We start from the raw sequence: 22,569 nt of genomic DNA, 5'->3' as shown, positions 1-22,569 counted from the left end.
TTTCATTCAACTGGATACTGCTAGGTCCTGAATATTGGAATAATGTTTACTGGGGGGCTGTCAGAGGCTATATGCTTGCTAGATTTCAAGTTGTATTTCAGTGCAGGCTTCAGCTTCAGGAGCTGAACACAGAGTAAATAATAAAAAATCAAAACCAAAAATACTGCGTACCTCAGAATGACTAATGTTATTGTGAAGTGCCTGAATGTAAAGTGCTGAGCGAAAAAGGTTGAATTTCCACTGATGTAAATTGACTTAAAAGCGTATAGAGAAACTGGGAGGGGAGGAGTGCGAGATGATGGATGTAAGTGCATTGCCACCGTTGGCAGAGACTTCTGCTGGCTGGACCTGCCCCCCGGCAGAGGTTGGGTGTGGTGGGGCAGACTGGCAGGGAGATCATTGCCATTGATCTCTCACCTAGGAAGGTGTTATCTGGCAACCGGTCACAACAAGAACATTTTTACATTCCTGCTCAGCTTTATTCCAGCATAGTTGGCAAGAAGAATCTTTTTTTTTTTTTGGGGGGGGGTGGGGGTGTTTCTCTTCCTCCCCTCCACCTCCCTTTTATGTAACAAGATGCTTTGCCATTGCTGTGAATGAGCTGCAGAGTAATTGGACAAAGGAGTTTCCTGAAATGGCCAGGTTGGTTCTGGTAGGGTAGGTTTTTCACTTCCTTTGTAGCTCATTTTGGAGTTGTCTTTTTTTATTTTTTTCTCCCCTTCTCCATTGTGTGTGTCAAGGGAAACCAGCTGATGTGAGCTTTTTGGATTTCAGTAAAGCTTTTGACACAGTTTCCCATAGGATCCTACTGGACAAAACATCCAGCATGCAGCTAAACAAAGCCATCATACGGTGGGTGAGCAATTGGCTGACGGGCAGGGCTCAAAGGGTTGTGGTAAATGGGCACCTGTGTGGTGTCAGGAGTTGGACTCGATGATCCTTGTGGGTCCCTTCCAACTCGGGATATTCCATGATTCTGTGTGTCTGGTAGCTTCAGGTCCAGTGTGAGAGCAGACCACAGCTTTTGGGCCAGTGGTCACGTAGCCTTGGAGAGAGGACAGGAATCTAGGAATCCAGTAGACTGGTGTATTATTTGTCCTTTCTCAAAACGGTCCCCTCCAAAACTAATGGAATAGTGTGATATCCTTGAACTGTGGGTTCCCATTTGGGGTTATTGCTGGCAGTGGTTATTCCCAGAGAGCTATCAGTAGTAAATGAAGTTGTGGCCTGCTCTTTCCCCCATATCGTGTTTTCGAGCCATCTCTCTTTTTTCAGCCAATGTTTTTCTGCCATGCTTTAATGTTGTTTAGCCAAAAAGTAAGTAGTGACTGCTTCACTAGAGATATTTAACAAGGATATGTGCAGTAAACTTGGTCTTGTTGCTGCTTTCTAGTTTAGGAACTAGCATGTTAAAAAGGTGGAGTTTATTTTTGTTCTATCTGGATTATTGTATGAGTTTAGCCTTACTTAAAATCAGTGTTATCAGGTTCCAACTTGCACAGGAGTCCTAAAATGGCTTCTAAGAGCAGTAAGAGGCCTTTGAAATTTATGTAGCAGGTGCCATCTTGTATCTTGTTGCAGGTACTAAACCTCTAAATATTGGGAAAATAGCCCAAATGCCGAAACAATATAATTTATTGCTGGTAGAGTGCTGACGTAGTTGTTCCTTTAAATGGGTGTGGCAAAAATCGAAAAAAAAATTGTTTATGTACTGATAAGCAGGCTGCTAGCTGAAAGGCATAGTGCTAAAAGCAGACTGCAGCCCATAAATGGCTATTTTTCCGTGTTCCTGTTAGACGTGGCTTTTGTAATCTCTCTGCATATTGGGTATTTCAAAGCAGTTTGTAAAATTAGGAGAATACAAATACTCTTCAGCAACGAGAAGCTGTAGTAGTCTTCTGACTTGTAATTCAGATGTACAGGCAGTTCACTGAGGTGGGTTAATTACCCATTCAACAGTCATTTGTCCTGCGCTGTTCAACAAAGGAGATTAAATTTGTTTTGAAAGATCAGCTTGTTGAACTCCACAATAAATGCAGAATAGAATTTGAACATTTTGGGATACAGGAATCTGTTGAATTCTGACTGACTTCTGTCTCCATCAAAGCACACCCATCCGTCTTAGCTATGGAGTGCTGTCACTTGAGGCTTTTTTCTTTTCTAAATCACAGTAAGGATCTAGTCACGTAATTTGTGGCTTTCCTCCCCTTTACATTCCTCTGACTTGCTAGGCCATGCTCGCTGATGAAAGCAGACTGAAGGATATGAAGCAGTATGCAGAGGTTTGAGGACTTTTTATTTAAATATTTTACAATACTGGATAGTTAAAATGTATCTGTAAGGATTTTCAGTCACAGAGAAGCTCAGTGGCATGAGGACTTTCTTTTTGTCTTTTTCCACTATGCAGAATACTCAACATAAACATTTGGTGTAATTTTTTAATTGCCGGTGTCAAAGAGCTAATCTTTGGAAAAACGTGTTGTAATTCTTGCTTTTGGCTTATTTATCCTATTCCTTAAGCTTCTTGTGCTGTGTTACCAAAGTGGAAGAATAGCTAAGAACAGAGGAAGTGAGTTTGTTTGTTTCCACTTTCAGTGCAGTGTGCAATTGACAGCATGCGTCTGCCATGGGTCAGAGGTGGTTGGAGGATGAAGGTGATTCCTTCCTTAAAAATCTGAGAATGGGCGAGAATGAAAGCAAATTTTAAAATTTGATAGTGATAAGAATTTTTAAGCAGCTGGCCGTATAGCTAACGTGATGAAAACAAAGCCATATGGGTTTTTCTTTGCTTGCTTTTTAAAGAATATTGTTTTATATTAATGTTCCCTGGTTTTTACTAAAAATGGCAATGAGTCTTGGCCTTGTCAGATAAGGGAGATGCTTTGTAAAGGGTGTAACAGGTCAGGTCCCATCTAAGGAGAGTAGAGCTCAAATCTAGTTTTTATTACCTGTGGTACAGAAAAGTTAGTATAAAGGTTTGATGCTTTATATAATGAAATTATTTTGTTGTCAAAAGCACTTCTTCCTTCAGCAATTATATCAATTATGGTAAATATAATAAAGTATCTATTATCTTGATGATTGAGTCTGAGAAAGGACTGTGGGGTAACATCAGAGTTCAGGTCCATGCAAAAGTCAGTGAGAAGCCAGAGTATGTACAAGATGGAGGAAAAAACATGGCTACAGGTTCCGCCCTTGTATTGAATGTCTGCAGGTTAATTTTTTTCTGACTCTTTGTAAGTGATAATGGATTTGCACCTGTGCTTTTATTGACTTCAAGGTATTTTAATAATATATATATATACAAGCATATGGCACTGTGTGTATGAGTAACTTTAATTGTAATAGGATTTTAAAGGAAAATGGAAGGGGTGGAGGGGGGAGGAACTCTAGGAAGTAAAAAACTCTCTCTACCTGTGGTGGCTTTATTGTAAAGAAGTAGAATATTCCCTGTGCAGATAAAATACAGAAACTTATCTCTCTATATATATCCACGTATATGTTAGAATATGCATAGTGTACAGTTAATTTCATATCTGAAACTGCATGTAGATAATGTATGGAAAGAAATTCAGTCAAGATATTTTTACTATATCTATTGACTAAAACATTATTCTAAAGTTGTCCTGTACCCTGTTAGTTTCACCGTGCCTATTCCCCTCTTAATTTCATTTTTATTTGGAATTTGAATAGAATAAAAAATGTAGAGGTAACTTTTTCTCTGAGAATAAATATCTATGAGTGGACTGATAGCCTATGATTTCAATGTGCTTGACCCAGATGAAGTGTTTTGTAAGAGCCTGATAAATGCTGAGACTAGATTAAGTGACTTAATTTTTAATCTGGTTTTCTTTTTACTGACTTTCAAGTGTCTTTTATTCATTGTATTTCAGGTATGAATTCTTAAGACAATAAGTGGTATCTTGGAGATTTTACAGATAACAGTAATTATCAAGCCTAGCTTAATTTTATTGTCAGCAATAACTCAGGTATTGGGAATTCAGAGAAATCCTAGTGCAGTATCTGCGAGCTTCAGCAAAGCTGGCACATGTTCTTGATCTGGCATTTTAATGCTAACATGGCTGTGGGGCTGCCCAGCAAATTAATTACAGGGATGTTTTTTGTTTGGTTTGCTTTTAATGTTTTGCCATAACGTAATCTTTCCTGGAAGCTTTCTTTAAGATGACTCTTTTCCTTAAAGTTTGCCTTTGACTTGTACCTGACTAAAGGTCAGGCCTTTATTGTAGCAATTGTTTGAAATGTCTTTTAAACACATGGCTAATCTGATGACTTCCAAAGATACCACTATATGTTAGGGTGTCATTGAAGCAGATACGTGAAAAATATGACAGTAGATACTCAAGTCTTCTTTCTCTTCAAAAATCTGAGCTAATTATATTTTTATAAATGATCTTTTAACTGTGTATTTCTGCAATGTTTCACCATGTAGGTGAACTATTCTGTATTATTCCTACAATTTTAAGAGAACTTCCATTCCAAATAAAGCCTGGGAGATGCTTGAAAAATCCAGCTAATGTAACGCCATTTATGGGTGAGGTTTTAGAAATACTGTTAAGACAACAGTCTTTATGTTCTCACACGGATGGACTACATAGGAGTCTAATGTGACTATGTTAAATTATTTGCTTTGGGAGACCTGGAGGATGCTGGTTTTGATTTAGTTAGATGCAAGGCATTAACTCAGTTTCTGTCTGAGGTACTTGGAAGCTTCACTTTTCTCATCCAGTTGTACTCAGTACCCGTTAACGAAATACATTAATGAACCTTCTTACAGGAAGACCCAATTCAGGTCTTACAGGCTGGACTAGGTGACCTCTTGAGGTCGCTTCCAAGACAAAATGTGGTATGATCCCGTGACTCCATGTGTGTAGATGCATATGTGTATGAACTCAGACAGTAATGGCACGTATTTGGATACGAGGACGGCAGAGATTTTGCTAAACACTAGCGCAAGCAGTGTAGTTGTGCTGCACTGGTGAAATGGTGGACTTCCGAAGCTATGCAGAGGGCTTGTATCGTCATGCTCGTGCTGGTACTATTGTTACTCATGCTGCATAGATAGAAGTTGGCATGTATATATGCCTGTGCTTGTCATATTTGTTGCTGCTTTTGTCTGTGGTAGCAGATTTAGGGAGTAGAAGAGCCATAAATTCTCTTCCTGACCTGTCCACTTACAGGTGTTATCTTACCAGAGGTGATGGTGGAGTTCACACACTGCCTATTGATACCACCTGCTCTTCAGCAGATACGGCTCTCCATAGGAACCTATTAAAAAAAAAAAAAGTGCTGTTATTCATGCTGGCAACTTGCAAGGCTTCTAATCCTTTTTGCTATTCAATGAAGTATCTGTGAAAGAATATAGAGTAACAGTTTTGGTCAGGAGTATTAATAGCGTTACATTTCAATTTCTACCATATTAGAAGCTTAGCTGGCATCTCTACTGCAAAATTTCAGTGATTTATATTGGGGGTGTATATACACACACTTTTATTTACATAAATCTCCACCCTTCTCTGTACTAGGAGGAAGAGAATAGGCATTGCTGCATCTTTTAATTTTGCCTTTGATTAGAAAGTAGTAGTCTTTAGTTTTTGTTTGTTTTTATCAGATGTAAAGAAATACTCGTGTAGAACAACCTTAAAGACAAGGTAATTAAAGAAAGGTAAAAGCAAATGTGTTTCAAGATGCAGTCTTTGTTCTAAGCCTGTGTTTTAAGTAATGTAAGGGTTCTTAGTTTGAAGCCTTTCCAAAAGAAATTATCTCAACATTAGCCATAGTTGTTCAGAAATACTTGTTTTCGTCCTGGAGCATCCTACAGATGCTTGTCAGCCTCGGAAGCTGTAACAGAAGCTGTAAAGCTGACTTGGCTTGTGGTAAAGGGATTTGCTCAGAATAAAGATTCAGCTTCTCCCTTTAGTAATTCCGCACTATTTGTTCAGCTCTGGGCTGCCTTTGTTCCACCCCTCTCTCCCCTGGGTGTACACAGTTCTGTGGTGCCATCTTTTGCCTATACTCCAGCACTCCCACGTGATGGCGTTAGGAATTGCCGGAAGTTAAAATAGCTTTTAAAGCTGTGATTCACCTGGAGTAGCTTGGGGGAATTGTGAGGCCTGTCTCGTTTTGTTGATGACCAACCGTTAATTGGTTGTATAAGGCTGAGTGGTGTGCATTTCCAATGAGGATCCCAGAGGGATCTTCTACTTAAGGTTTCTCCCCAAGCAAAATCCAAGAGCAGCTCTTTGAGTTCATCAAATGCTTGTAAAGGTTAGGTCGGCTGCCTGTGTGTGGGATTAGGTCCCTTTTGTTTTACCTATATGGAAGGGTTCAGCAGGTTTTCTATCCAATCCAACTGCACTAATTAACTGGAATGGGTATCCCAGGCTCTTAAGCATCTCAAAGTGAAGCTGGTATTTCTGAAGATGACTGTTTCGGGGTTAATGGAAAGTTTTGCCAGTCCTCTCTCTTCACTCTTTCTGGGGGATTTTTGTTTATGTCAACAGAGAACTATTGGTTAATCATTCTTATCCCAACTGGGGTCGTAGTTCAGAAACACATTAGCTTGCTAGCTAAGTAACAGTTCTGCAGCTTAACTAGCAGCAGGAGAAGGCTGGGTGGCAGTTGCTGCTGCTTTTGCCATACTTGTCCCCAAAATATTTTTTGAAACAGCTCTAAAAATGAACTTTGAATTCAGATTATTTTTATAGCCTTAATAATAAAATGCCATACACTACTGCATCAACTCCTGCCATCAATGTGACTGTCTCTGGGTAATTTGAAGATTTACCGTTCTTTCATCTAACTAAAAACTTTCCAAGCATCTGAGGCCTACAGTCATTTTCTTTCCTTTTATAATAATATTAATTATCTCATATTGCAGGTCACAATAGTACTGATCTTTTTTCCCACTTGCTTTGATTATGTATTTGCTTATCTTTCAAGTCCTTCAGATCTATCAACAGATGAAAATACACATTTTTTGCTTAATTATTTCTCTGAAGGTGTGTTTTGTGTTGTTTTGTGGTGTTTCAATGGAGCAAAGTAGTAAAGGGCTCTTTGTAGACAAAGGAGAAATTCCTTATTCTTTTCGCTTTAATGTGCTACCCAGGAACAATGTGTCCTGTGTATTTGCAAAATCTAAAATCTAGCTACACAGATCAGCATGAACCTGCCATACGACTTCATGTTCCCTCCTCTCGTGATAGCACAAATGACAGCTTGGTATATATGAGCAGTGAATTGATTCTGCTGAAAATAAACCTGATAAATCATATGGTTAAATCCTTGGTAATCTGTTCGGATTCATCTCACCATATTGTGGAATAAATTCTGGTCTTGATAGAAGGAATGGAACAATAATAAGGGGCCAGTAAGGAAATGAGATTAGTTCAGTCCAAAAGGAAAAAAAAATAGCAATGTTTTTGTTTTCCTGGTAAAGGTTTTGCATCTGTTTGCAAAAGGATTGATGTGAAGATGTTTTCTGGAGTTTCATGTTGGTATTGGAGTATTTTGTTATGCAAGGTAATCTGTGCACTGGCTTAAATATCCGCTTTTGCTAGATAGGTTCTTTCATGACAGCTCACTTGTTCTGAGCAGTGAGCAAGAAGCTTAGGGGTATGAGAAAGATCTCAAATTATCTTGGTTTTATATTTTCAAAAGCTGATTTTTGAATCAGAGGGCTTTTCGGCAAAGTCCTCTCGTTTGAGGCTTGATCTGTGCAATGAATTGCCCAGTTCTGACAGCATTAGCAAATGAACAGTAGCAAAGTTGCGGTGAAGTGTTAGGGGTCATCTTTCTCAAAATCCTGTTGTATTTTTCAGTAGACGGTAATATATTTAACTTGCTTACTCTGCAAGGCATAGGCTGTTGTGTTCACATGTCTCTTTTACCTCTTCAAAACACCTTTCTGAAAACTTTCTGTGTTCTGAAGTGTTATGTACTTAAACTGTGGGTCAAATTGTCCATGTCCTTCCTAAGTCACTGCTGCGGCTTTTGGGTAAGCAAGGTTCTCTCAGCAGTTGTGTTATGCTTTGTCTTGAAAGAAAAATGAGAATTTGCTGGGTGTTTGTTTGTTTTTCCTCCTGTCTACTTGAACGAAGCTGAGAAGTCTTAAATCTTTATATGATATCACTCTTTGCTGGTGTTAGAGCAGTTAACCTCCAGGGACTAGATCAGATGTCCTCAGCAGTGCTTTGCTGTCTGGTGCTCTGCTCCCCCTTCTAAGGCATGCTTGGGTGCTATCAGCAAGTTCAGATCAGTGCTTCAGTTTCACTTCAGCATTCTTATTCCTTCAAACTTCTCTCGATCCCTTTTGCTCAACTACCTGTCAGCACTTTCAGCTAACCTGAACATGTGCAACCTTACCAGAAGCCCAGTGTGCTTGTCGGAGGCTGCTGGTGAACACTGGTATTGCGGTCCTCTCACAACTAACCCTATACTGTGTTGTTTGGTGTAGTGCTTTGTCTGCCCCAGGCTGTTGGCCAGGTAGGAAGCCCAGCCTTTTTTGCCCGAGTAATGATGTTCGTGCTTCTGTGCCAGTAATTGCGTTCCCCAGTCTTCTGAATTATGCACGGGTAGGATTAATATTAAGGATGGCTCTGTTCCTTCCTTTTAAAGTGTTATGTGGGGAAATGAAATGAGATTTGTACCTGACTCTCTCCTTGGTGAGACTCGTGTACCTTTAATATAATTGTGTAATGTATATTCTGTAACTAACAGCTGAATTAGAAGTTAGTGTATGGGAAACAAATTTATCTGGTATGATCCTTCTAATAATAAATCTGGATGATGTGCTTTTTGGGAAGTAATAAGGGCTAATAAATTGGAAGTTAATTAAGATAACTCATATCTTTTTTCCTCCTTTTTCTTTCTTTTTCCAGAACCATAGAGCAGACCCGGAAGAGCTATTCACAAAACTGGAACGCATTGGGAAAGGCTCCTTTGGCGAAGTCTTTAAAGGAATTGATAATCGGACGCAGCAAGTGGTTGCTATAAAAATCATAGACCTTGAGGAAGCAGAAGATGAAATAGAAGATATACAGCAAGAGATAACTGTTTTAAGTCAGTGTGATAGTCCTTACGTAACGAAATACTATGGATCATATTTAAAGGTAGTGTATAGTATTGCACAGATATTTGCTGGCAGTGTGTCACCCAGTTTCGAATGCTGCTAGGAAAAAAAATCTGAATTTGAGAATATGTTGTCATGCCAACTTTTTTTAGTTGTTTTTTTGTTTTTCTTTGAACAGTTCTTTTCACTTTGTTTTGCTTCTTTTGCTGCATATTCTTTGAGGCTAGAATTTGCATAAAATGGCTACATGTCCTGCGAATAGGGGATTGCCATTGCTATTGCTTTTGGACCATAGTTTTCTTTCTTCCCCTACAATCTCTAGCACAATTTTGTGGCCTTTCTGGGGAAGGAAAAATACATTCATAGCTATACTAACAAAAACCTTTCTCTGATATGGAAAGAAATCATGCACCTTGTAGAGATACCTTTGTGTTTATGAAATATAGTAGGCCTGAGACAGTAGAACTGACATCAGCGTTATGTAACCACTTTGTAAAATGTTATATTTGTAAAAATGTTTTTTAAAAAATCTACAACATAAACAAAAAAAAAAAACACCCCAACCCTACAGAAATCCAAAATGTTGAGAGTCTTTTCAACTTCTGAAACTGTCCAGGTGTAATCATCTAAAATATCCCTTAAAGTATCTGCAGTGCATATGCTTTAGGTGACTTTTTAAAACTAAAACCATTCTAAAAAAGCTAAAAGCATTACCTGTAGTTGGTATTTAAAATGATTGGGGTGGGGTTTGTTTTTTGAGGCTTAAGGTATACTGTTTTTGATGTTATTCCAAAGATATCTCTAAGTTGTGTCACACTTGTGAGTGATACTATAGAATTATTTGCAGAATCTATATAATAGTGTTCTCTGAGTTAGGTCCTAAATGTTATCCTCCTGGTTGTTCATTATTTTTACTTTGAGTTATAAAACCCAAATGTTTGCCCTGAAGTACAAACGTGTCAAGGTATGTCTTGGAAGTGTTTTTGCTTGGAATTAGTTCAGAATTAGACAGGGATTTCAACAGTTGTAAATGGAGAAATGAAACCTTGACTTGGTTAGTGGGGGGGAGGAGACATTGTTTGAGGGGTAGTGGGTGGAGGAAGCTTCGTAAGCCATGAGTTGAACAGGGAAAGAAAACTGTCGTTTTATTATTACAGTAACATAGGTGCTAAAAGGGTATTCCAAATCTAAATAGGTACCTGTACTTAACGATAGTGTCTTTGCCATTCTTATGCAAGTCTTCTTTTTTTTCCCCCTTTTCTCAAATACATATATGTAGCTATTTTGTCAGTGCTATAAAACTTTCAACTCTTGGTTAGGGCTTTTTACTCTTTAAAAATTCCTGGCAAATACGGGCGTATATTAATGCTTCGTTACTTTCCTCACCGCTGTTTGAGTTCTTTCCATTTCTGTTCTAGATGGATAAATTCTGAAAGATTAATGCTGATCTTCTGCTTACTTTTCGCACTTCTAATATTTTTGGGGAAGGAAAACTTGTGTGAAGTTTAGGGAGGTGTTTGTGGAATTTTGGTTACTCTTCCATTCCTTTAAGAAATTCATTTAAAAAAAAAAAAGTCCACAGGAATGTTTTTCATCCCAGACTAACATGGTAGGTAATTCTATTGCTTGCTGTTCCCTGCTTAAGTAGTATCTTGGCTCCAAATTTTTCTTAGGTTAGATTTATTCTTGGTTGCTAATACTAGAGCTTTCAACTTGAGATTCCTCAGTGGAAAGAGTATATTAGCTTTGCTATAAATGTGCAAAGAATCTTTTATGCTGACTTTAATTTTGGTAATAACATGTATTTTGAGAGTAGTATCTGTCTACTTTTTAGAATTTAATTGCTATAACTTTTAACTTTCTGTTAACTATTATTCTGAGAATGGCTGTCAGCCTAAGTATTCAACTCTGTAGTATTTAATTCTGGATTTAATTTCTACATACACTGTAGACTTCTGTTGGAAACAAGTATGTGCAATTTTGTTCCAAATGACTTTATAATTAAAGGTTAAAGAACATTGAGGCTAAATTCTGAAAATTAAGATGTTATTTCTTAGAAAGCAAAGTCCTAGGCTATTGAGAGTAATAGCAGTTTGCTATGGATATGACTGGTACCACGATCACATTCAAAGCAGTCAAATAGGTTTGTTGGTGAATAGTTAGTTATTTTCACTGATTTAGTTATATATAACTCCTAGAAATACTTCAAGGTAGTGGCTAGAAGAGCATTAGTATACACTAAATAGAAGACATTTCAAAATGTAAAAGATAGTACTCTTCTTCTGTTCGCATCTTTTATTTGCCAGAAAACAAACGGGTTGAGCTTGATTGACCTCTTCTAGATAATGCTTATGGAATATAAATAGTTTACTGAAATACAATAATTATATGTGTAGCTTTCTCTGAAGGTCTAGGAATGGTGTTAGAAATGTTTTTGCAGTTTTGCACTGCTTAAAGAGACTTTTCCTGTCTGTACCAAAGCAAACCATCAGTGCGGATGGTCAAATTGCTTTCAGTGCTTATTAATATATTTTAGTTGAATAATCCTGATCACTTTTAAAATACTGTTTGCAAGTTGCTGTTAATGAAGGCTACACGATTTGATGGGTTTTACTTTGAAGAAACTACACTTGAAACCATGTCTTGACTTCAGATTTTTCTTGTCTGTTCATCCAATTGAACTGTAACTGAACATCTTCTGTTGTAACTTATTCTCGTTCGTTGACTGATTTTTAAGTAAACTTTGAACAAGCGGATGATTACTGTTATCAAGGTTTAGTCAGTCTCAACTTTTCTTCTGTAAGATACCATAGCTGATAACTGAATGTTATTTATGATTAAAACTTGAAGTTAGAGATGTTAACTGTGAGGGTTTTCTAATGGCAAGCTTTTCAGATGAGTGATTTTTGTTTTGTGTGGTCTATTTTAAGTATTCTGTAGCTTTACAGTTCTAGTTTCCTACAGTTCCTGATGCAGAAGCAGCTTTGTGACTGACAGGAATGGACTGACCCAGTCTTGGGCCTTGGGACTTGCCAGCAGCATGCAGGCTCTTCCAGATGCTCCTCCAGCTAAAGCAGAAACTGGAAGTGGGGAGGAAAGTGTGTCTTTATCTTGATTACTTGACTTAACTAATTTGTAACTTAGTCAGCTCAGCAGATGCCATTAAGATACTCTAATGCTCTGCAGCCTAGCTGCTCTTTAGCTACAATGTTTACATCTGACTTTTAAATGTGGTTTTAAAAATATGGACAGTCCCTGAATATTTTTACCTAACAATGTGAGTTTATTTATCTGTTATTAGATACTTCAAAAAACTTATCATTGATAAAAGATAGTAAGGCTTACCTTTTTTAGAGCTTCTTGAGATAAAGCTGATGCCAGTTTTCCATTATTGTGATGCAAAAAAGGTGCAAAAAAAAAAACACCTACCCCACAAAACAAAAGACACATCTTTGTAATTTGGGACACCCGTATATCTTGAATTTTGGAGTTCAAGTGGGAGTTTCCCACTGATTTAATTTTAGAGTTTTGCTATTGTTACTATTTTTTTCTTAGTTTTTCTTTGGTGTCTGGCAAGATCACTAGTATTTTCTAAGCATTGGTAGGTGAAGTACAAGTATATAGTCAAAGAATGCACCACAGTAAACACTCGTGTAGGTAGGAAAAGCTTTCACCTTTTGTATAATGCCTTTCACAAGTGTCTGTAGTATTGTGCAAGCGTACAGCTGTATTAATGGAACTTCTGTAGGTAAGATAACTGAAATCCTGATGTATCTGTTTGTAGATGTTCATGTCTGTGGTAGGTAAAGGTCTAAATTCCTCTTGTCATCCAGTGTTGCATTTAACATCATACCTCAGTAAATGAAACAGGTTATGTTAAGTACCCTTCAAAGTGATAAAACATAGCAATGTAGCAGTGTAAGATAAGCGAGACTGCTAAAGTGAGTATCTTCTTCAACTCTATGGCTTGCCAAAATGTTGGTATTACTACCTTATGGAAAAAAAAAATTAAAGTTATTAAAGGTTACTCCACTTCTCATATGTTTTGGTTATGCCAAATAGTGAAGCTTAATAAAATACTTGTACTGTCTTTTTTGCTTGATCCAATAGAGAGCAATCTTCTCTTGATGACTGAAATGCCATGATTGTTTTCTGTATTTGTGCTATGTAGCCTTTGGAGTAGGGAATTAAGTATCTGTCCTTGTAACTAGCATAGCTGCCTAGAATTGTTCTTTTCTTTTGCAATTAAACAAACCTGAATTTACTTAGTTCTTCGGATTTCAGTATGGAAAACTCATACTAGCATCCAGAGACTTCCATCAAAACTGTACAGAAGCTAGTGCAGCAAAGTTTTGAGTCCATCTAAAGATATTGTTTGTTCTACATTATCTATTTATACTTGGTCGACCTAAAATAGCTAGGAAAAAGGTTGTACATGCTTGGCTAGAAAATATCCACACCCGGTTAGGCTGGATAGTAGCAGTTTCTTTGAAACATTATTTCAGGAACACAGTACTTATTCATTTTCACCTTACGGTGTTTTCAACTAATAGTCAGACCCTCCAAACATGTCTGGTAACCACAATGTTTGCCTTAAACTGGAGTTCCTTGCAGGTCTTCTCAACTGACAAAGTAGGGCTTTATAAAAACTGCTAAAATTAGCCAGCCCTTCCCTGCTGATCTCATAATATTGGAATAGACTCTCATAAATGGCGTGTTTCTTAAATTCAGTATAAATCTAACAGAGTACACTTTGTTAACATAATTGGATGTGTTACTTTCAGAAACTGCACCTTTATTTGCTTGTTGTATCCTTTAGATTTCTATCACTAGTCAGGAAACGGTAGGACAGAATACAACCTAGTAAGAGGCTTTAAAAAGTACTCCAGCTATAAGCTTGTGTTCTGCTATAAGGAACTAGTGCTAGTAAATATTTGCTGCTTAAACACTGTGCGTGGTACTTCATCGTTTCTGCTCTATTTTAGTATTTTTTTAATAGCTGTGGTATTGATTTCAACAAATTGTTTTTACTCCCAAAATTCCTTAAAGTAGTAGCCCGTAGGTTAATATCTGTGTTTCTGCTTCTGAGGGGACTGTGGCAAGTAGCAGATCCCAGTTTTGAAATATATTCTCTGTAGTTCTCATAACAAATCTCTCAATTTTTTGTTTACATGAATCAGCTGCTTCTTGCAATTGCACACTAAGGATGAACTCAGCACCTATAAAATCGTTAGAAGAATGTCAAATCTAGTACTGTAGCTGAGACATCTCAACAAAGAAAGTACAGCAGCTCACAGAAGCGAAGATTCAAATAGTACATAGTGAAGGAATACGTGAACTTTGCAGTGTTACTAGGAATTCAAAAACAAACTATAAGTTAGGTTCCTTCAGTCATACCTTTTATCTAATTATATTGTTCTTATCAACTTTTTTTAGTGGTTGATTTAGAATGTCTGGTCTAAAAACCTAGGAAATAATGAACGTGTTTGTAGGCTTCCAGGTCTAACAGTGCAGTTTCTCCTGGTTGGTGCTTACAGTGCTGCTTACTATCTCAAAATTGGAGCTGCCTGTCTGATAGCAGGCATGTTTCATGATAGATGCAAGAGCTGTGAATTTTCATTTATTTATTGTTTCCCACAACTTAAGTTGGAACTTGTAGACATGCAAGATATGCACTTGCACAATTAATGTGGATGGAGGGACAGCTAGCATCTATGTCCACTTAGTCTTTAAATGTCTGTTGTCTGAAGAGAGGTTTGTGTTCTCGCACTTGCCCAAAAGCAGCTCTAAGTTCTGTATATTTTCCTCAGATGAGAAATGTGGTGATGTTACAAGTTTTTTGTTAAAATGTTATTGATTCTGTGCAGCAAAGATCTGGAAGTAATAATTTCAGTGCAAAGATAGATTGTAGTTCTTGCAAAAGACTTAAATTAAAACTCTGGCTTTAAACTTAAACTCCCACCAAAATCTTATTTTTTTCCTCCCGAGTTCCGTTTCTTTAGGTGGAATTGTTTTAGATCAGCTTAGAGGAAAGTGATTTGGGGGGAGGAGGAGGAGGGTGGTGATGTGTATCACTTCTGGTGTTGTTTTTGTTCTTATATGGAAGTCAAACTTTAATTGATATGTAGGCATCTTGCACAGGAGCTATGTGATCATTCTGCAGGAAGTAATTAGATGCATCTTAATGATTAATGGGTTTCTATATTTGTATTCTCCTAACAGTATACTGGTAGTCCATCGAAGGACTTTTTTTATGGCACCCTTGGACTTCTAACAGCCCATGCATTCTTTTACAGGGCACAAAACTATGGATAATAATGGAATACTTGGGTGGAGGGTCAGCTTTGGATCTTGTAAGTATATAATATTTGCATTATAAGTATGAGCAAAAACTACTTAATTGTGTTTTCATATCACTTAATGAAATCAAGTCCCTGGAGGCTGTTAATGTTGCATCACTGCTACATTATAGTGCTCCAAAATTGTTGATTTGCATGGTAGTTCTGTTACATGTTGGTGTTAATTTTTTTGTTTGTTTGTTTTACTGTTTTTGTCTAAGCATTAGGAAACTCTTGTTCTCAGTCAAATGGAACGCAAATTGTGGTGTTTTTCTTTTTTAGTATGAGAAGTACTGTTTGCCCCATAGAGGGGGTAGGAGGGTGGGTGACTTGTCTTGGGTGGGGAGTTTTTGTTGGTGGTGGTGGTGTCCAATCCCCCCCAATCAGGGTATTCATTACAGTTGCATACAAAATGTTTCCTTTAGGATCAGGTCTGAGGAATTAATGCTATGTGTGCCTACAGAGTATAATTAATTTTAACTGGTTAGAAGGTGTTATTTTTTTCCATTTTCTGTTAAACATGAAAGTACCTTTTATTTAAGATTGTGTAGCATTCATGAAGGATGTAGCTTAGACAGAACAAGCTCACAGTCCACTTCATGTGGATGTGGTTTCCCCATACTTTCAGTACTGCTCCGCCTCAACTGTAAAGCTTCAAGACCCACCCTTTCCTGCAAGATAATGTAACTCAGTCTTTGTGTGGTTCTGAAGGGAAAAATATCATGTCTTCAGTAGTACAATATGGTGTTAATTATATTTTTGCTACCAGTTCTCCTTTCTGCAAAGGTTTAAGTCTGTGCTTAACTTCACAGATCTATTTAAACTTTATGGAATTACATCACATCAGCTCAAGTCTAGGAATGCAAAAGCATAGTAATTATGTATAGTGTATAGTACTTTGTAGCTTTGGAACTTAGTCTTTTTGAGAGATAGACTGAGATAATAACTCTTTAACATTTTCACATAATTTATAGTCTTTCGTGGATTGTCAGGAAATAATGAAGTAGGTTTTTTTAGTAGTGTTCGGTGGTTTCACTTGTTCTTTAGAAGGATAAAACCTTAATTTTTGGCTTATTTCACTTTGCTTCAATTTTTTGTAATGTTACAGTTTTCTCTTTCACTACAGTTTTGTGTGGGTTTTTTGATTCTTGTTTTTGTAGTAGAATCTCACACCTTAATACTTCTGTTTTATTTACATAGCTTTCCAATGTGCAAAACTTCCCCCATATAAGCAGCTTTATAGTAGTGCATTGTGTTGTTGTTGCAAAGGCAAGCATGGAATCAAAAATATTGGAACAAGGAAAAAACTATCGTTAACTTTAAAAACAGCATTCAATAGACATTTATTCTGAAATAAACTCTTTCTTCATACACATTTTAAAATGCAAAATTCAGTCTACTGTGTTTGATAGAAAACTAAAACTTCTAGGAAGTTCTAGCTTTTCATGTGTGTTGCATGCTGAGGGGACTGTACTATACATAAAAGAAAAGTAGCAGCACTTTGCATGTATTATCAGTAGAGGAGATGTGAAGATGATCGTTCTAATGGCACCTATTTCTGATAGAATATTGAGTTACTTATTCAATTCTTCGTTTTATGAATTCTTTTAGCTCTTTACATTAAAAATGTTTCAAGTTAATATTTAATTAAATCAATAACAAGGCAGAAATTAGATACAAGAATAAAACTATTTTACTGTGTCTTTTCTCTAAAGCTGCGTGCTGGCCCATTTGATGAGTTCCAGATCGCTACCATGCTAAAGGAAATCTTGAAAGGTCTTGACTACCTACATTCAGAGAAAAAAATTCACAGGGATATAAAAGGTGCATTTAAAATGTAACTTTGTTAAAGCCCTTAAAAATCATGGGAGCAGCATTCTAAATTAGATGTTTTATTATTTCCATTTGGCAGCTGCCAATGTCTTGTTATCAGAGCAAGGTGATGTTAAGCTTGCTGATTTTGGAGTTGCTGGGCAGCTGACAGACACGCAAATTAAGAGGAATACCTTTGTTGGAACTCCATTTTGGATGGCCCCTGAAGTTATTCAGCAGTCAGCGTATGATTCAAAAGTAAGTATGAGAGTAGAATATCTTTTCTTCGTATCTGCAGATCTAACAGAAAGCACTTTGGTTTTTTGTCTTTCTAGCTTTATCAATACTGAAAAAAGTTTATTTCAAATTACGGGATTTTAAGTAACAAAAGAACAATTAAACTGTTATTACAGTAATTGGATGTCACTGTACTCCCATGCAAGATCCATGAAAACTCAGCAAGTAAACTTGATGCTTTCATGTTAGCATTACTAGAGAAACTCCCTGGATACTTTGTGTTGTGGGTTTATTTTTGTTTAATTTAAATTCAGTGTTTCCCATTTTATTCAAGCAGTAATAAAGCTTTCAAATCAGAATACTACCAGAATTTATCACCTTATTTTAAACCTGAGATCAGGACTGAAATTTTACTCTTTTCTCACTCTTTTATATGACATGAATCCTACCATTTGAACTAATTTCTTAAGATGCAGGTATTTAAGTTAGTCTCTAGGCTTCCTCTTACTGTCAAAGGAGAAGGAATTGAATGGGTTGCCTGTCTTTCCATTATTTACAGAAGGGTGACTTGTGTGAGACCAAGTTTAGCTTTAGTATTCATCTGTGTTTTGTCAGTAAACATTGCACTCTTAATACGTGATTGCATTTCTACAACTTGCTGTCAGGTATTTCTGTGTAATTCTGAAGATTTCAACTAATTGCAGATGAATTAGAAGGGAGAGTTTCTCAATGTGAACACACAGTAGAAAAGCAGACACTATACCCCTTACCATGTTTTCTGTGGGTTTGGAGCTGCTGCTAAAAATCACTATAAGGAAGGAACAATCCCCTTTACTCCTGTGTCTATACCCACAAAAAGGTCTAGAGCATGTGGTTAGTGAAATGGCATTATATTTTGGTGCTGGCACTGGATTTTCTACACTGTTTGTTTAGATACATCCTCAAGTAGGAACAAGAAATCTAAAAGTCTTGGTAGTGCAAAGTAACTTTCATACTGTTTTTCTCAAATAGTAAGCATTTAGCCATACTTGTAATGTGCAGTTTTACTTAACATAAAAGCCTTTTGAGTATCTGAGATGTACTAAAAATCCACAGATTTTTCCCAGAATCATTCAAGTTTGAAGAAATTTTGTACATATCAGGGGTTCTTGCTGATAATAAGGAGCATATACATTCACTTGTAATTTTCATGTGTAGAGTTCCAGTGGTACAACTGTAATACTCTTTCTAGGGCTTTTTGGGAAAGTACTCTAGCTTGTTTTAAAAATGCAAGTTGTCCTGTCCAAGTGAAAATAATTCCTCTTCTGTTTGCCCTGTGTGTAAATCAGCTGCACCACCCCTTCATTTACATTCTGCCAGCAACCTAATCTCCTGCTTTCCGTATCTCCTCACTATTGTTGCGAGAGCAATGCCCTTTCTTCTTTCTTTCTTAGCCAGAAGTCTAGTGGGAAAGTATGAAAGAGGCAAGCCTTCGGGTAGGACAGATGAAAAGGTTTTGGACAGGATACACTGATTTCTAGTCTAATACTGAAAAGCATTTTGGCATCTGGACTGAATTTTAACTTTTCTCTGTTCCCTTCTTCAGAACAGTAGAAAATGAAATAAATTAATACACTTTTTATAGTAACAGACTTACAAGCCCCATCTCTTTCAAAATGTTTTATTCCAGTTACGAGCTAGCTTATTTCTTCAATATTAAATTACAGATATTTTAGTTCTTCTTATGAATAGGAAAGGAGTATTGGAGTGATGCAACTTGTAACCCTTCTTTACTATATGGGCAGCTTTGGGTTATGACTAATTTGCCAAGTGTAGTCAATCATTCCCATTTTTAATGAGAAACACCTATAGTGACTTGAATGGCTCTTGTAACTAATCTAAAAAGATGTAAATGATGTATATTTCACTTGGGAGAAATCTGTAAGTTGGAAGATTTCATAGTTCATAAGACACAAAATTCGTCTCTGTATCAATAATGCTTATTTCTAGGTAAAAACAGTATCACTTAATTCTTCAGAAACTTGTACTGCCAACTTGGTGTCTCAGATCTAACCATAGTTGTTGATCATTTTCCAGCAAACTTCATAAAGCTGTCTGTTAGGAAAGAAATAGACAATGCAACAATACCGATGTTGTATACCTCGGTCAAAGTTATTCAAGACTGATTAAATCACTTAGGTCTTTGGAAATTATAGCCTTTGAGTATTAAAAAAGAATGTTTATGCATTTTCTACTGAGACCAAAGTTTTATTATATGGATGCAGATTTCAGTTATTAAATACTTTGTTGTAATATCATTTAACTTTATGCTAAAAGTAACTTTTTCCTTTCTCAGGCTGACATCTGGTCATTGGGAATCACTGCTATTGAACTAGCCAAAGGGGAGCCACCCAACTCTGATATGCATCCAATGAGAGTTCTGTTTCTCATTCCAAAAAACAATCCTCCAACTTTGTTAGGAGAATTCAGTAAACCTTTTAAAGAATTCATCGATGCGTGTCTGAATAAGGATCCAACATTTGTGAGTAGATAAGTGTGTGTGTGTAGAGATGTATAATTATATTTTTTTAATACATGTTTGTGAAGTATTCTGCTGGTACGGTACATCCTAGTTGATTTTAATAATTTTGGAGACTATACTTTTGACTGTAAATATTAATGGTACTTCTTAACAGATGTCTCTTCACCCCAGCCTCTTTTGTTTAAAATTGGGGGGTGGGGGGAGGCAGAAGAAATGATGATGGCAGAGGCAACTTCCTACAACGCATGTGAACCTAGGATAAGGTCAGAAGAGAAGCTTTGAAAGAGGAGAGAATCCTAAATCTCTATCCTAGCAGAACTTTTGTTGTCTGCCTGAATTCTGCTTACAAGGAAATGTTGCAGTGGAGAAATTTGATTAGTCATTTTCCTGGGTGTGTACTTTCTAGCATAGAAGGGTAAGCAATAGCCTGTGTGTTACTTGATCATATTTTTAGAGTGCTTGTAAATGTGGATTACTGGCTTTTCTCAACTTCCTGTTTCTACTAATTTCCTGATGCTGTATGAGCTAAGTCAGTTGTCATACTAAATCTCCCCTACTAACATTTAAAGTCACAAAATGTTAGCATAACATTAAATACTTAAGTGTTTCTTATAGCGCCCTACAGCAAAAGAACTTCTGAAGCACAAATTCATTATGAAAAATGCCAAGAAGACTTCATACCTGACAGAACTAATTGATAGGTTTAAGAGATGGAAAGCAGAGGGACATAGTAGCGATGAAACTGATTCCGATGGTTCTGATTCGTAAGTTAATTTTCACAATTTAGTCTCTATCTGACTTTTTCTGTTTTGCATTGGCTTCTTTCAAGGAAATCCTCTGTTTGAAACTGAAGACTAATGTATAAGTCAAGCTATGCACTCATTCTCTTTAAATTTTTTTAAATCTAAACTCGGTTTCAGTGCTGTTTAAGTGCTGTGTGTTTCCTAGTTTGGGGCTAGTGGTTATACCAAAAACAATGAATTACAATTAGAAATACCACAGAGCAAGGCTGAGGTGTACAAAGAGGTTTGCACAATGTGGGTGGAACAACATGCCTTCTGTAAGTGTCTTGCTTTTCTGGACATCAGATAACTGTTTTAAATGGGATGTCATAGGAGAAGGTAAGCTTTATAAGTAGGCATCTTCTGGTTGCTTTGATTGTATTTCAAGATGGTCTCTGAAGTTGATTTTCTGAAGATCATTTAACGTTTCAACACATTTTTTTCCCTTGTTTTAAGGCATACAGAAATAATCCATATAGATTTACTATGTATTTGGGTTACCTATGGTTGCTTAGCATTATGCTGTGGCTAGTATTATGTACATCGTATCCTTTTTCTTAGGGAGTCAAGTAACAAAGAAAACAACTCTCATCCTGAGTGGAGCTTTACTACAGTTCGAAAGAAACCAGATGCAAAGAAGCTGCAGAATGGGACGGTATGTAGCCTAAAGAGTTCTTCTTTAAGAGACGGTTTTGAAGCCATCGTAAGGTAGTGTTAAAACTTTGTAATTATTCATTTTTATTAAGAACTGACTACTTTTTTGTAGTTCAACAGATAATGCTTGTTAGTGACATTTCCTATGCCTGTGTCAGCCTTAATGGCAAAAGATACCACATACTAATAGAACAGTATCTGTTCAAAGATACATTAATTTTAAACTGTTATATTAGAGAAGAGAAATTGAAGTGTGACAATGACATATGTCATCAGGCATCTATTTCCATATTTCCTAACGTTTTTTTGATGTACTGTACCTTCATTGTTTTGTGATATGTTACAAGGGCTGTGTTAAATTCAGCTGAACTTTCAAAATCATGTAAGCTGCATTTAACACAGCATACGTATGGTATAGGAATATACTGATATCCTTATTTGTTAATTTTTAGGATCAAGATCTTGTTAAAACCCTGAGTTGTTTAACTATGATAATCACCCCTGTCTTTGCTGAGGTAAGTTTTACCTTCAAAGAAATTTTTAAGTTATTGCCCAAGCACCTGATGAATTCTGTAAGCTTTATTTGCTTTGGTTTGCTACTCAGCTCAAACAGCAGGACACAAATAATGCTAGCAGAAAGAAAGCAATTGAGGAACTTGAGAAAAGCATCAATATGGCAGAAGCAACATGTCCAGGGATCACAGATAAGATGGTGAAGAAACTTATGGAGAAATTTCAGAAGTAAGTGAAGAAAGTTTTGTGTGCATTTAAAAAAACATATATGTTTTTACGGGGGGGGGGGTGGGGGGTGGGGAAATGAAGTACTTCCATTAAGGAAAAGCTAGTTGATTTCAAGCATTTCATATGCTAGGGAAGTTTGAATACAGTATTTTGATAAGTGATATATCTGTTACATCCAGGGCTCTACATTCTTAGCTTCCTTAGTTACATGTAACACTTCTGGTGATTGAAAGAAAAACTAATGCTAACAGTAACTTTTTTTGCTTGGTCTTTACACTCTGCAATTTTACTGTAGTTGTTATATTTTGCTTCCTTTAATTTAACCTGCAGTTTTATCTTAAGCATATTTATAGCAAGGAAGGAAGCAGGAGAATCCTTACTAGTTTAATGATGCAT

The 22,569-nt window shown here is 36.7% G+C and overlaps 1 protein-coding gene across 2 annotated transcripts in view; it reads left to right on the top strand.

The window, feature by feature from the left end:
* STK26 (serine/threonine kinase 26) overlaps positions 1-22,569 on the top strand; it is a gene marked incomplete at its 3' end in the record, with an annotated part of 32,067 nt that overhangs the window by 7,476 nt on the left and 2,022 nt on the right. The window contains exons 3-11 of one of the 2 annotated variants that reach the window (XM_080553596.1): positions 8,898-9,128; positions 15,385-15,441; positions 17,142-17,250; positions 17,339-17,496; positions 19,811-19,996; positions 20,612-20,760; positions 21,340-21,433; positions 21,885-21,947; positions 22,037-22,173. In XM_080553596.1, coding sequence (XP_080409722.1) covers positions 8,898-9,128; positions 15,385-15,441; positions 17,142-17,250; positions 17,339-17,496; positions 19,811-19,996; positions 20,612-20,760; positions 21,340-21,433; positions 21,885-21,947; positions 22,037-22,173 — 1,184 coding nt within the window. Of the gene's footprint in view, positions 1-8,897; positions 9,129-15,384; positions 15,442-17,141; positions 17,251-17,338; positions 17,497-19,810; positions 19,997-20,611; positions 20,761-21,339; positions 21,434-21,884; positions 21,948-22,036; positions 22,178-22,569 lie in introns of those variants that run through there. The other variant, XM_080553597.1, reaches the window with a different exon arrangement.

Source organism: Anser brachyrhynchus, assembly GCF_964034855.1.
Source record: "Anser brachyrhynchus genome assembly, chromosome: 13".
In the NCBI taxonomy this organism is placed as follows: domain Eukaryota; kingdom Metazoa; phylum Chordata; class Aves; order Anseriformes; family Anatidae; genus Anser; species Anser brachyrhynchus.
Note: the sequence above shows the minus strand (reverse complement) of the source record. Positions and strands in the feature narration are given on the sequence as shown.